The sequence below is a fragment of the Opisthocomus hoazin genome, chromosome W, assembly GCF_030867145.1.
Source record: "Opisthocomus hoazin isolate bOpiHoa1 chromosome W, bOpiHoa1.hap1, whole genome shotgun sequence".
NCBI classification, from domain to species: domain Eukaryota; kingdom Metazoa; phylum Chordata; class Aves; order Opisthocomiformes; family Opisthocomidae; genus Opisthocomus; species Opisthocomus hoazin.
The window spans coordinates 33,326,026-33,341,929 of NC_134453.1; the positions used below are offsets into that span (position 1 = coordinate 33,326,026).

At 38.0% G+C, this 15,904-nt stretch overlaps 1 protein-coding gene across 4 annotated transcripts in view; it reads right to left on the reverse strand.

Moving 5' to 3' along the window:
• Window positions 1-3,794: 3,794 nt before the first annotated feature.
• LOC104337710 (mitogen-activated protein kinase kinase kinase 1) overlaps window positions 3,795-15,904 on the reverse strand; it is a 287,667-nt gene continuing 275,557 nt past the window's right edge. For all 4 annotated transcript variants that reach the window (XM_075446282.1, XM_075446280.1, XM_075446279.1 and 1 more), the window contains 6 exons: window positions 13,583-13,735; window positions 12,075-12,237; window positions 9,353-9,484; window positions 8,219-8,361; window positions 7,647-7,778; window positions 3,795-6,297 (listed from right to left, as the gene is read on the reverse strand). In XM_075446282.1, coding sequence (XP_075302397.1) covers window positions 6,148-6,297; window positions 7,647-7,778; window positions 8,219-8,361; window positions 9,353-9,484; window positions 12,075-12,237; window positions 13,583-13,735 — 873 coding nt within the window. In that variant the 3' untranslated portion in view covers window positions 3,795-6,147. The remainder of the gene's footprint in view (window positions 6,298-7,646; window positions 7,779-8,218; window positions 8,362-9,352; window positions 9,485-12,074; window positions 12,238-13,582; window positions 13,736-15,904) is intronic.

Sequence of the window (15,904 nt, forward strand, 5' to 3'; positions counted from 1 at the left end):
GTGAAACAAAAGTGGTCTTGATTCTCAGCAAATAATTGGGATAATTGTGGGATAAAAGAGACTCCTAAATAATTCTACTCCAGACAGCTCGGCCTTGGGAGGGCAAATGCACCAAGCTACAGAGATAAGGAGGCACCAAGAGAGCAACAAGACTAGAGCCAAACAACCTGAAGGACACGATATACGTGATCCTGGAACTGAGTTTGCGCAGAAACAAATGTCAGTCAGTGAACAGCGTGATGAAGAGGATGGGCCTTCATCTTGGGACCCCCGAAGACCACCCAAAGATGCTAACAGACATGTGTGAAAGATATTTACATATGCTAATTAGTTCTTAGAAATATAACGAATATTTACATGTGTGATTGTATGTAACCTGAAGCAACAGGGTGGCTGGTGCACACGTTTGGAGGAGAAATCCCCCGTGTGCCCGGCACCGCAATAAAGAATACCTGCTTAACAGTATACATTGTACTGTTAGGTTTTTCCTACCGGATCTTCGAATCACAACCTAACAGCTAGGCATGGAGCAGCTTTCACCCAGCTAAGGAGAGAAGGCAGCTCACAAGGACCATGAGAAAAACTTTAATGCCAACATGGAGCCGTTAATCAATGAAACTAGACTCAAGTGCAGCTGGGACTCTGTTCTTCAACATCTGACAGCATATGAAGAGCTAGTTAACCATAGGATGCTACATATAAAGTCATGATATATTCGTACCAAAAAAAGGAGAGTTGCAGGCACTGGAAAAGAGAACTTTATCCCATGGGTGCATTTTTATATATGTAAATATACACACATATGTATCTAAAAGATGTTATATGCCCCTCCTGTGTTTTATTAAACAATTGAAAAAGGCAAGAACTGATACCAAAACGAGTTTAAAAAAAAAAAATTAACTAGAAGCAGCAGTTGAACCCCACCTACTTGACAATTATACGTTCAGGAGCAATCCAAACACTATAATCGGCTCACCTTTTAAAAAATTTTTACCGTGTCTTTGTCTACTGATGCTGAAGGCTGTTAGCACCTCAGATGATCCACTTCATAGGAGTAGATCAACAGCCCAAAGCTGAAACCTGTTAACATTTCTGTCCACTTTTGAATAGTATTTGGCCTGGGTGACAAGGAGACACGAGTTATACTTTGTAGCATCATAAGCAACTGCAGCTTGAAATGTACAGCCCACTTACTGATGTGAAGCAGTCTGCATAATTTACAACAAACCTAACAAAAGAAATACATTTGAGCATTTAGGACTCAAGTGTGTGTGGGCTGGGGGCAAAAACTCTTCTGGTGCCACATTCTACCATTAATTGTCTGTAAAATGAACCAAAAAATCTAGAAAAGAAAACAACCATTCAGCAATTGGTCTTAAAAAATTAACTAACTACATTATGGGTTGGTATCTAGGTGTAAGTTTACATAAATCAGCCCATATACAAATGGAGTAACATTTGGTGAGGGTAATAACAAAAACATTTATCAATCAATTTAATAGAATGAGATTAAAACAGTGATATGACATTCATAAACATTGACTGGAGCGCTAACACCTCGACTACATGTTATGACCCATCCAAGCCTTACTTGGTGTTCTTATGAGCAAGGTACTTCATTCTGACAAAGGCCCCCAAATTATTCTTTACACATCATAATCTTAGAATCTGTTAAGGAGACATCAGAGTAAGAGTAATCTTATGATCTCCTTGGTCACTGTTCTGTCTCAGTCTCCCTTTTCTGCTTAGGTACCTACTTTCATAAAACTTGTATCTTTAATGCTGCTCCTGATCTGCAATTTTAGTTGCAGTAAAAAGTTATTGGGAAAACAAGACAGAACACGACAGCATGTATCTTTCTTAGGAAAACATCTTAAAAAAATAAGCAGCTAGTGTTTGGGAATTGGTTTTCAGGTGAACAGAGAAAGCAAACCTCAAGTCACTGTCAAAGCTTAACTCCTAAAGTCTGGATCTGAACTCTTGTCAAGAGTTTGGGATTTTGAGCCAGACCCACCAAAGCAATGAAACAGGCAGGAGAATTCACTTCCCATCTCAGAGTCTCACGAATATTTATAAATTGCCTCTTGATTTACTCCATATTCATTTTAAGTCTATTGTTGGTCTTGCACATTTTTCCAAGAACAGGAACTGAGCAATGATATACTGCAAATTGAAATAACTGAGGGAAATAAAAGGAAATGGCACAGTGCATCAGGGTAAGCCTCAGCCTTTGAAGAAAGGTAGCAATTCACAACTGAAATTCTGAATTTCAGCAGCTGTGTGCCTTAATGAGAAAACAACAGGCACTTTTGCCACAGTGTATGTATATTGTAGCTCTTAAAAGCAAGACTGTCACATTCATGATTCAGCTCAGCAAGGAACACTAAGCAATGAGAGAAAATTTAGTAAGGGAAATAGCGTCCCAGGAGGTGGGCACAGTCAGGGCAGAACAGCCATACATGAGTTTACCCACTCGGACGAAGAGAAAAGACATGATCTTTATGACATTCCAACATGCTCTGAAAGCAATTATTACTTTTCAATGAGAACTTGCAAAGATGAAACACTGTCAGACTTCAAACTATGACAGTCATGTAGAACACAATGTAATATTATTCCTACCAGAGAAACCAAAGTGGGCATAACTTACTATTTGCCCATGGAAGAACTGAATATGCCCTTAGCAAATGAAGACATTTGGTTCCATAAGTAGGTGTGTCTGACATTTACTGCCAACTGCTGGAGACAGGTGATCTCTGCCATCCCTTGTTCCTAAAAGGAGACTGCAACATTATAACTACCACACAGTACTGTAAAATTCAGGAGTTTTATAATAAATCAAATGAAGGAAAAATACCTTACACTCAATTTATCTTTTATTTAACCCTCACCATATGTTCTCCTTGACATTTCAGTCAATATATTTTTCTGATTTTAAAAATCAGATATTAGAATGTAACTGAAGATTACTGCTGCCAAGTTTTACTTGTGAATTGATATGTTCATCTTATTTACAGAAAAATCACATAAGTAATGAAGACTATAAAGATTGATCCTTCAAAATGTAGAATTTAGTAGTCACAAAAGAGGCTATAGAACACTTGAACTTAATTTTCAACTACCCAAAAATCAATTAATTTTAAGAATATAAAAAAAAATCAGGAGAATGACAAGCAACTGAAACAAGCCCTAGTTTTGCAATACATATTCAGATTGCCTGAATAAGGAAAGATTTATGTTTGCTCCCTAAATCAGAAGCAACAGAATAATTTCTCTGAAAACCATAAAATAGCAGATTAACTTCCAAGATACACCTCAATGGCTCCAGAACTCATCTAACCAAGTCAACTCGCTTGACTTGGCAATTAACAGTTACATTTCTGTAGTAATGTGAAATTTAAACATTTAAATGTTAGATCTAAGGGCATAAGAAAAATGAGGTTCATAGACACAGAGCAGTTCCTACCTTTATTATAAATTAAAAAATATTTAGTGTTTGTTGCTGCTCTTTATCTAAGCATTCTTTATTGATATACCCAAGATATACATATATCTGCCGATATTTGTATGTCATTTAATATTAGAAACAAAGTCTTACTATATCAAGTATTGCATATGAAATTGTGTATAAACAGTGAAGTGCACCAGAAATATTTTATTCACATTGTTAAACTGAACACATTTACATTAAAATAAGTAAAGGACAAAATTTGTTCAAAAGTTTTTATTTGCTATAAAGAAAAAACACCAAAATAGGTACAAATTATACTATATAAAATTGGTTCAATGGGGTAAAAAATTAAAATAACTTGATATATTTAAAATAACAAAGGATACAATGAAGCCAAATTTCTTAACCCAGAGATTTCTGTAAAATTTGCTTGCACAGTAAGGTGCTAATAGAAGTTAGCCCTTAAGCCCTGGAAGTGTTAGGAATCTGTCACATAGCAAATATAATTTCATTGTGAAAGTGAACTTTGGTAGAATAAACTCTATAGGACACCTGAGGTAGTAGAAACTGGAATAAACAGCAGTAGATGTCATTTACAACTGAAGTACCAAATAAAATTAAGAACAACAACAAAAAAAATATACAACACTACTTTCAGTTCAGCTTTGATCCAAAATAAGAATATTGCATCACATCTACATTTTAAGACCACCATAACTACCAGCAAACTGAGGGAAACACAAACTCAAACAAATACATTTGGACACCTAGAGGCAGTTTGAGTTTGAAATGCGGTAGGCATTGTGATCTACAAAGTAATACTGATTAGCTGAGGTTCATCAGTTTATACAGTTTACATTTCTGCCAGAAACAGTATTAATCTGACAATTGATCTTCCAGTACATGAACTGGCAAGAGGGCATCCTTTAAATCTTGCACATAAGAAAGACTTGGAAACAATCTTATTAGAATGAGAAATTCTAAAGTGGACAAAAAAGTCAAGTACAAAACAGTTAGAACTACCCAACTTTACATTTCGGTATTTAACTCTTCAAAATCTGCCATTCTTTCAAAACAACGGAATGTAAAGTTTCCAAAAGAAACACATTTCACAACTAATGACATTGCTTTTTATTAGTATGAGCACTATCATCCCTGTAATCTTATCTTTAAGATGTTTTACTTCCAATTTGTATTGTACATTTTTAATGTACTACAGCTTGTTTAGTTTGTCCTGAGTCTTTGAAAATAACCAATGCTATTTCAGTCCAACAATTCAGCTGGCTTCTGAAGAGTTAAAACATGAACTTTTTTTTTAATTGATTAAACACAATGAGTATTTGATTTAAAAAGATCTCCCCTCTTAAAAAGAGAAAATCTGCCATTTTCCTTTAGCATTACATGCATCCGAATCTAAAAACCCGCCTTTAAAATAATTTTAAAAACACACCTGCTAAACCCACAAGTTTTGCATTATAGGTTAAGCTTTACTTCGCATTTTACTTAACCTTGTTTTTCAAATCCAAGTTTGTTTCCTGTTAAAATAAATACCTTATGGTAATATTTTTAAGACTTTTCAAATTAAATTATCATTAATGGCTACAGTAAAGAGATGATATACAGCAGAAGGAAAACAGCAGGTAAAACTTATCAGTGAAGAATGTGACCTCAGTTTTGTTACAAAAAGAATGAGATTTGCTCATAGGTGGCACCTGCTCCCACTGAAGTATAGGACAAAGTCTCCCATAAACTTTAACAGGAGCTGGGTTTGGGGCCTTTGACATGAAACTTCTCTACATGATTTTCCAGAAGAAACTGCTATATGAAAAGAAGGCCCAACTTTTAGCACGATTCAGACTAAGTTGTTTTATGCAAAATATACCTTTTTTTTTAAATAACCTATACTATCAGAAGCTGAAACACTGACTTGAAAATGGCATTATTTTATTCCAAATTTCCAGCAAATCTGTTTTTAAAATTCGTGTCAGCAAGATGTTCCATGACAGTTTGCATCTTTTTCTACAGAGTATTTTAAAAGATCACCTTTCCCTGAAAGTTAAAAATACAATGAAAACAAAATTTAATTAAAAAAAAAAAATTACATGATCAGCAGTAAACGTACAGTGAACCACAACTGCCTGCTCTTACTTTAAGGAAGGCAAAATGTTGTGGTGTTTTTTTTTTTTTTAAAGTATCCATCAATGTTTGGATTTGTTACTCTGAGAACTTTGTATAATTAAAAGACACAGAACTTCCTTTCAACCAGTGCTGAAAACTGCAGAACCCTCTGCTTACATCTACATGATGTGAAATGGAACAGTGATTGCTATATTAAAATAGATCCTGGGCCCCTCAACTGTTAAGATCGCTGAAAAAGTGCTCCAAATAAAAGAAAAATCACTTATCTGCTAAATAATAATGCAGATTTAAAGAAAAAATCTTTTGTGTTCACAGAGCCAAATGCTTGAAAATGCACAGTTTACAAGTCTCTGTACAAGTTGTGAAATGTTGTATACTGAGCCTAGGTAAAGATCTTGATTTGTCAATCACATAGGGTCCTCCATTGGCCTTATGTCCTTGATGTATCCATCATTAATGCTAGCAGAATAACACAAGCTGCTGTGCTTAACTTCATTGCAAGACAGTTGTATGTTCAATAGCATCTTCTTCAGTATATCAACCTTACACATAAGTAGCTACCATGTAGTACGGAAGACTGGGTGTTTCAGCAGCTCCCTTGATGGGGGTCTGTCCTGAGGTTGAAGTTCTAAACACCGAAGAGTCACATCTCTCAAACCAGGAGACAGATGTGAAGGGATTGATGGAGCAGTAGTTGCACTAGCAATCTGAACAAAGCGAGAATAACTTTTTTAGAAGTCAGTGATTCTTAAGCCCTCTCTCCTACCCCAAAAACCTTCAACAAGCCAATAATTTTCAGCTGACTCGTTATATTATGAGCTTTTATGCACTGAGCATATTTCCTAATGCAGTTTGAGGATTACATTACTGCTTCCATTTTATAAAACGGGTCTTAAATTCCCTTTACGCTTCTTTCCCCAATAACATACGCTTTATTGCTTTTCACAGTCTGCCTCTCTCCTTCCACTTTTCTCTAAATTTTCCTCTTACAGCAAGATTCTGCAGTAACCATCCGCTAAGCAGGCCATAAGGAAAGCTCTTATGCCACACTTAAGGGTATTCTTTAGTCTAATACTTGCCATCACTTAATCGGCATAGTGTAAGAAAACACTGAGATATATTAAGCTGCGTGATGTTACATTATGATATGTTAAGCTGGGTATGCTCTCTTGCATTGTCTTACTATATTTCTGCTACCACCCTAAAGGGCAAACTTTCTCAGAAGCAGATCACTCCCAACCAAATTAATTTTGAACTTCTCAAGATAAAATTAAGCAAGATTGAGAACACTAGGGTGGCACCACCAGATTCACAGAACCAAGACAATTACATCTCTTATAAGTGATTTGTACTTAATCAGAACATATTTAAATACTGCTGTGCTAGTTCTGTTTTGTGGAAACACTTTCTTCATTCATACTAGTGAAGATGCTAATCACTTTCTTCACTTGTGGCAGTATTTTCTTTATTCATGCCTATAGTTCAACTAGATTTTTAGAGTTAAATACACCTCATTGATTTTAGTAATAAACATGAATGCCAAATTAGATGACCTAGAAGAGGGAGGAATAATATTCATATATAGCATGGCATAATGGTAAACATCTTTCAGCAAAACCTGAATGTGGAATATCAGGTTTTTACCAAAGGACATTCCCCAGTATGAAAATATGAATACACACGTAAGAGTTTTATGGTAGAAAAACTTCTTTTGCTCCCATATTTTACAGGATTGTAAAGAAAGAGGTCAAATACCAATCTTCTGCCTAGAGTTAAGATCAACTCTATTCCCATTTTTTTTTTTAGCCTATTACATTATGTATTTATATCTTAGAACACAGCTTTTTCTGCATATTATTGTGCTGGTAGCCTTTTTTTTAAACAAGCAAGTATGATTATTATGTTGGTATAAATATTGATTTTGTACTAACAGCTCCAATATAAAGAGCCATTGCAACAAACCCTACAACTTGTACACTTTTCTAAAATTCACATTGCTGTATATGAAATTAGTCAGTGTCTGTTGCTACAAATATGCTACAAAAAAGTACCTCACCTTAAATATCAGAGCAAGATGATTGGAGTGTTTCTCTGCATTCCAAGGAGGTTTAGCACAAGCCATTTCTATAACAACACAGCCAACGCTCCACACATCACAGCTCCTACCATATTGCTGACCTCTCAGAACCTGAAGAGATCAAAACTCAGATTATCCAATACAAAGTCTCTTAACTAAGTAATTTAGATTAAAAAAAATAATCAAGTGCATTCTGATTAACATTTCAAGTTGAGAGATTGATCAGCGATTTAAATGCCATAAGATTTGTACAGCTGTAGAGAGCTAGTAAATAAAAATGCCTGACCAAGGGGCAGAGTATCTTGCAATAGTTAGCTTTTGACCAAACAGTCATTTAAGCTTTAATAACAATACTTATTATGCATATTGTAACAAACTACTTATGACGTTTCTTTCTTATTACCGTGTTGTAATCATTCCTAATTTTTAGAACAAGTACATTTAAAACACATTTGAAGCATTTACAGCAATTTTCTGTTATTTGGTTGTATGAATTAGCTTAACAAGTACAAACAAACTTTTTGAAGTAACTTCCAAAACTGGTTGCTTACCTCTGGTGCCATAAATGCAATAGTTCCCAACAACTGTCCCTGAAATTCCCCAGCACCAGTTCCTTTTGATGCCAACCTGGCTGCAGCTCCGAAATCAGCAATTCTTAATCTATGACCTGTGCTGTCAATTAGCAAATTGGCACCTGTCAACAGCATAATAAAAATACTGCTAGTTGGCTTTTTATTAAAGACAAAAGGATGAACAAACACTCTTCCTCCCTCTGTTTCAAAGCTATAAATAGGTTGATGGTCCCCACCCACAATATCAAGGAGATCTAAAAATCAAGGACAAAGTCTAATAACGTCACTTTTCTGTTATGCCTGAATGATACTACACACAGCTTGAGGCTGTCAGAGATTTAGAGAAGCTATCAAACTTTCAAAGTAGGGCAAACACAGGATTCTGGAACAATATCTGGAGATGGAATAATGAAAGGAAATTATGACCTAAAACCCTGGAGGTTTTCATTGCTCGTAACTCCCTGTGAAATTTAAACATTTCATCCTTAAGCAACTTTGAGTTGTCTTGAAGAGAATTACAGAGCAACTGAAAGTTTTCATATTTTAAGGAGAAATATTAAAAGGCAAATATTTGCCATCATTATGTTGCTACTTATCTAGATATCTCTCCAGTTTATGGACAGCTATAGTGACATTACAGGGAGAACTTTAGTAAGACTAGTATTTCCCAATAAAGTCCAAATTTTGTTCATCAAACAGTACGACTGTGCTTATGTTCAATCAGGATAGGGAAAGAAAACCCATCATAATATTCCTATACATTAGAAACCTAACCTTTTTATTTTGGTTTATTCACAGATTTTACTGTCATTTCAGGGTATTTACATTAATTTAACTAACAATCTTTAAAGCTATATAGCAACTTCATATTTTATTTGAACAAATTCAGAAAACAAATTTTTCTAAGCCATTGGCACAGGTAGCAAGTATCCCCAAGCATACTATGAATGTTCTGATTAATTGCAGTAATTAAAGGTTCTTAAGTATTATCAGATAAACCCAACAGAAATAACACTCTTGAGATAGTATCCAAGAGAAGCAACAGGTCTTGAGCCAAAATAGGTGCTGCTTTCTGAATATTCCTTTTTAAAAGACATTCTAAATAATTCTCACCTTTAACATCTCTATGGATTATCTGATTCTCATGGAGGTAAGAAAGGCCACATAACAGTTGATCTGTGTAATTAATAATAACAGATTCTTTGAAGGCTCCATATTTACTTAACAAATGAGCAACTGAACCCCCTAGAAGACAGAAAAAATACAATTTATCAACACTTATATTTTGTATTAGTAGAATGCAGCACTGCCTCCTAAAATCGGAACTTGGTATTGATATTCCTAATTTGTAATTATATTTCTTCCCCCCCCAACATTAAAAGTTCCATAAGCAAAAAGTAATATACTTGGTTACTTGATTACTTTTTAACTGGAACTGTACACATTACAAGGACATAAGTCTTTATGCTTCCTAATATTTTCATCTGTCCTTAAAAGAATGTACAAATCCCTTAGCGTACAAAGTACTGTTGCTGATAAAACCTACGTGTATTTATACCTACATTTTGCACTAATGTTTTCAAGTAGTAGAACACTAGCTTTCTATGGGGCAATAGATACATGCAGCCTCCAGTAAGCGTTCCCTGCGAGGATCTTAATTTACTTTTGTTATCACCCAAGTAGCAATATATAGAAGCAAGTATACAAGCAAGGAAAAGCAGCATCTTCCTCTGTTTTCCAAAAGTGGTATTTAGATCCTCAAGATTTTGGATTTCCATTGTGCCTCTCAAAGTATTCCAACATAATTCGGGCTTGAATGATGTAAAGACAATTTCTGATATTTCATTACCTAAATAAGTATAATTGTTCTGAAATAGTACTAAGAGTTAAACACCCTTAGTTTTGAGAAAAATATTTTCTGCACTATTATCTGTAAAAACACATACCTGGACTTTCCTTGTTAGCACTTTGGTATTGCTAAGTGGTTTCTGCCAACGAACATAAGTTAAGGTGCAATGTTTTCTTTTATAAGAAGGTTGTATCTAGTCATGGTAACTGGACTGTGACAACATATAATCCCATTCATAAAATTAATAAAGCACCTTATTAAAGGATATAAACTTTCTTGTACCTGCTCTGTACAATAATGAAATATATGAAGCGGTAATTTTGGTAATAAATAAATATCTTAAGATTTGAACATGTTTTTCCCAAAGCATCCTGCTTACTCCCTATTATTAGAATTTTACTTCTCAAATGCCTCTGCATGTCACCTCACACAAATTTTATGAACATGCTTGGGACAACCACCAAGTGACAGATATTCCAAACTTTCTAGCAAATTTTTTTTTTGTATAATAATGTAAAATCACATATATACACTGAAAATGCAATAGTTTGATATATTTCTAACTGAAGTGTCTGTGTCTCAGTTTCTAACTTGTGATGGGTTGACCTTGGCTGGATGCCAGTTGTCCAAAGCCATTCTATCACTCCCCCTCCTCAGTTGGACAGGGGAAAAAAATACAATGAAAAGATCATGTGTCAAGATAAGGACAGGGAGAGATCACTCACCGATTACAGTCATAGGCAAAACAGACTGGACTCAGGGAAATTAATTTATTACCAATCAAATCAGAGTAATGAAAAATAAAAACAAATTTTAAAACACCTTCCCTCCACCCCTCCCTTCTTCCCGGGCTCAGCTTCACTCCCGAATTCTCTACCTCCTCCCCCTGAGTGGCACAGGGGGATGGGGAATGGGGGTTGTGGTCAGTTCATCACACTTTCTCTCTGCCACTCCTTCCTCCTCACACTCTTCCCCTACTCCAGCATGGGGTCCCTCCCACAGGAGACAGTTCTCCACAAACTTCTCCAATGTGAGTCCTTCCCATGGACTACAGATCTTCACAAACCGCTCCAGCATGGGTCCTTTCCATGTCACCTTTCCATAGGGTGCAATCCTTCAGGAATGGACTGTTCCATCGTGAGTGTCTCTGAGTCACGAGTCCTGCCAGCAAACCAGCTCCAGTGTGGGCTCCTCTCCTCTGTGCAGGTCCTGCCAGAAGCCTTCTCCAGTGTGGGCTTTCCACAGGGTCACAGCCTCCTTCAGGGCACATCCACCTGCTCCGGCATGGGGTCCTCCATGGGCTGCAGGTGGAGATCTGCTCCACCATTAACCTTCATGGGCTGCAGAGGCACAGCCTGCCTCACCATGGTCTTCAATACAGGCTGCAGTGGGACCTCTGCTCTGGCGCCTGGAGCACCTACTTTTTCACTGACCTTGGTGTCTGCAGAGTTGCTTCTCACACACATTCTCCTCTCCTCCGGCTGCATTTGCCATTGCACAGCAGTTTTTCCCCCTTCTTAAATATGTTATTCCAGAGGCACTACCACTGTTGCTGATTGACTCAGCCTTGACAGCAGCGTGTCCATCTTGGAGATGGCTGGCACTGGCTCTGTCGGACATGGAGGAAGCTTCTGGCATCTTCTCACAGAAGCCACCCTTGTAACCCCCCCCACTACCAAAACCTTGCCACATAAACCCAATACATTATTCCTCATTTAAATTCAGAAATTGAGATAGTAGAACTTTTGTTCAGGGCTTCCAATTACTTTAATTGTATGACAGATTAGGTATGAAAAATTCCAATTTAAAAAAAGGATGCCAGTAAGAATATAGCTTAAGCTGTTCTGGAAATAAACCTTTATACTGGTTACCAATAAAAATACAAGTTCGCAAACTGAAGTGATGCATAGAATATTTTGCAGTATGAAACTACATAGTTCAAGACTCAACTGATACTTTCATTTTCTTTGGCATGCAGTTGTTTACCTGCCATCCATTCAATAAAGAGGTTATAGTTACTCTTCTCACATGTAGCACCTAACATTCGAATAATGTTAGGATGGTTCAGATGACTCATCATCCTTATTTCTTCTCTCAGTGCTTCAACTACTTCTTCTTGCTCAGATGATGTGTTCCTGACATACGTCACCTGTTTTGAAATATGATATTCAGATTTACCTTACATAATTACCAGTTCCGTAACCATCCCCCTTCAGTACAGTAACAAGAATAGATGGTTTTCTGTCCCTTTTCACCATCTGGAAATAGCAAGTATTATTTTATCTCAAGTGCCTTCAGCTGAGACCATATATCTCCATGTGAGACAGTCATAGAAAATTAAGAGTGATCTTCTGGAGAAATACTAACAAAAATCTCTTTAAGTGTGGCATGGGGAAACTTCCCTCTTCGCTCTCCTCTGCTTAAAGTAGGAATTTTTTTTCAGATGTTGAAGAAAAGGAAGAAAGATAAGGCCTGAAACAGGATTCTGACAGTGACGTTATTTGTAAGACTTTTTACCAGTTTAACCATACTGCTTGTTTCACAACTAAACCTCTTATCCCAGAAAGTCAATGGGCAAAATAAAGTCAATCAGAAGTCCAGGAACAGAACTGGAGCCAACTTCAGCTCTGATCCATACTAAATCTGAAATAGCATGCTGCAGAGAATTTCCCTAGGCCTCAGAATCATCATCATCTCTCCAGGAGGAGCCTCAAAGACCACATGGACAGTCCTACTCTTTTACAAGCAAGAGAGTTTCAAAGGAGATATACCTGATGACAGATATTCTTTCCCTGATTAAATGTTTTGAAATTGCTCAATTCCACAGATATAAGCTCATTCTAGAATTAATAAGAAAGTGTTAGGACTAAGATTCTCTCTATGTTGGTATCACTGATTCAGGCCTAGGGCACCTTAAGCATGGAAGATTCTCAACGTCTAGAACCTTCCAAAATCTTGAGCAAATCACATGCATTTGGGCCTCTTCAGTCACATTTTTGTATCTAAATTTAAATATTAAAAATACTTTCCTCAAAGTTGGCTTTTGGATCAGAGAAAACAAGCATTAAACTACATTTCCTCTGCTTAAACTGTTTTAGGAAAAAAAAAAAAATCTTGACAAGGGGAAATTGCTTTTAATAGTTATCTTTCAAATAGAGCATCAATAATTTGGAATCAAGAGACCTGGACTCCATTCTTATCTCTGTCACTGATTTGTGAACTTGATAAAAACAAAAATGCATTTGAAGAACTATGAAAGAGGGATATAAAAGAATACTCTTTTTTTTTTTTAAGGAGAAGTAAAAGAAACTGAAAACATTATGCTAATTCCATGCATGTAAAGACTTTGTATTATGTATCACGTGAGTACACATGACAGGGAGAAGAGAAAGTAGGGAATAGAAGCCTGTGAGAGCAGAGAGCTTTTATATTTAGTATTTCAAAGAAATACTGAAGAACAAGCACAAATATATTTAAGAAACTGAAGTCCTTACCTGTTTTACAGCCATTAATGTCCCTGTTTCTACATCTTGAGCTTGGTAACAGGAAGAGAAAGCTCCAAGACCAATTTGCTGACCTTTAAGCCATTCTGCATCTTCTCTGTAATTGTGTTTTGCTTTGGTATGTCCAGGCAGGGTTTCTGGTGTCTGCAAATTAAATTCCAAATCAATCCTATGCTTAATAATATGCATCTAAAATACAGACATTCTGGAAGGTTATGAAATATGCAAGTTTACATGCCTCTCCTCTACCTTACAGTTGTTTATACTGCATGTTATATATGTTTCAGTTGAGACCGGAACACCAGTGTGTTCTTTAATCCACATATTTCTACTGTATGTAAGAACAGAGAGCCTCCTCTATGTTACTACCTGAAGGTAAAAGGCAAGATATAAGGACACAAATAGGAGCAAGACTTTTTTCTATTCCTGATCTCATGTCTAGTCAAGGTTTTAGTCAGCACCTATAGTAAACAAAAACAAAATAATGTTTTTTACTTATTTCTGTCATTTTATGCTTTACATGTTGTTACCTCATGCAAAGGATCACAAAATCCAACATTTCATTCCCCGCCCTCTAATTCCAAGCTGCTGGCCCCGTTATCCCAGCACCACAGCAGCCAGGTGACAATGTGTTCGCCTGGGTGGCGGCTGAAATCTTTCCGCATGTCTCGCAGCTCGCTCAGGGACAGGGATCGGGTGATGATCTGGGTCTGGTTCTGCCTCCTGTGATGACCCTGGCTCACTGTCATCCCTCAAGGAGCGATCCGATTTCTTCGCGTCTTTCTTTTCGTGTACAGGGGCGACTGCTACCGGCACAGGTTGGTTTTCTGGCTCAGCCGTGGTGCCTGCTGCCAGAGCTGGAGCAGCTGCTGTGCCTGCCGGGGAAGCCAGGGCAGCGCCAGTTGTTGCAGCAGCCGTGGTGCCGCACGGTCGGGGGGCTGTGACTGCCTCCTGGGCTGGAGGGGCTGCAGGGCCGGCTGGGGGGGCAGCACCAGTCGCAGTGCCTGCCACTTCATTTCCCCCCCCCCCTTCCCCTTTAGAGCACCGAACAGTGTTGAACAGAGCAGCTCCATAGGCGTGGGCCACACCCCAAGACCCCAGCACATTGTAATAATTTGTGTCTCTCTGGAGTTCCCAGGGTGGCAGCACACTTTTTCCAAGTATTTTACTAGTTTGTCAGGATTCTGAACTTGCTCAGGGGTGAGTTTCAAAAACACCTGGGGTGCCCACTGCCCTAGGTACTTGCCCATGCCATACCACACACCCAGCCACTCAGAGCTATCCAGCCTCGGGGCAGGTCTCTGCACAATGTTGTTAGCTACCTGTTTAACCCTAAACAAGACCTGAAACCCATTCAGGAGTCAGAACAATAGGAGCAACAGGACAAGGGGCAATGGGCACAAAGTGAAGCACAGGAAGTTCCATCTGAAAATGAGGAAGAACTTCTTCACTCTGAGGGTGATGGAGCACTGGAACAGGCTGCCCAGGGAGGTTGTGGAGTCTCCTTCTCTGGAGATATTCAAGACCCGTCTGGACAAGGTCCTATGCAGCCTGCTCTAGTTGACCCTGCTTCGGCAGGGGGGTTGGACTAGATGACCCACAGAGGTCCCTTCCAACCCCTACCATTCTGTGATTCTGTGATTCTGTGATTCTGAGCATCCCACGGGTATTCGAAATTCTCAAAAGCTGTTAGGACTAGCCTGAAGGAGAAAGAGTGGGGGAAAGCATCCCCTCTGGTTTTTCCCACAGAGGGGGTTCGATTATTAATTTCTGAGAGATAGGATCCAAAGTATGGAAATGACCGCAGTGCCGCATGCAAATACAAGCCTAATTTCATGCCCAGTGATGTTATCATATCATATGCCAATATTATACAGTACAGCAGAATCGTAATCCTGATCCTTTTCCCAGCGATGATGAACAGCACGGCAATGAACACATATAGCAGGTAAGGGTTCACATACCACAGCCACTTGATCAAAGACAGAAACATTTTTTACCGGCGACTGGCAGTAAATGTGCATAACAAATTATAACAAAATCTAAGAAAGTTATTTTAACACACTCTGCTCAGCCCTGCCGTTATCCTCACCCCATGTTGGGCGCCAAATTTAATGTTGGAGTTTGGCTGTGGCCGGCAACAACAGGGCCACACGGCCGCTCTGTCACCCCTCCCCCCGCTGGGGTGGGGAGGAGAATGGAAAGAAACAGGCAGAAACTCATGGGTTGGGATAAGGGCAGTTTAACAGAACAGCAAACAAGCAAACAGTAACAACAATGATACAGATAAGGAGAATACACAACACAAACCGC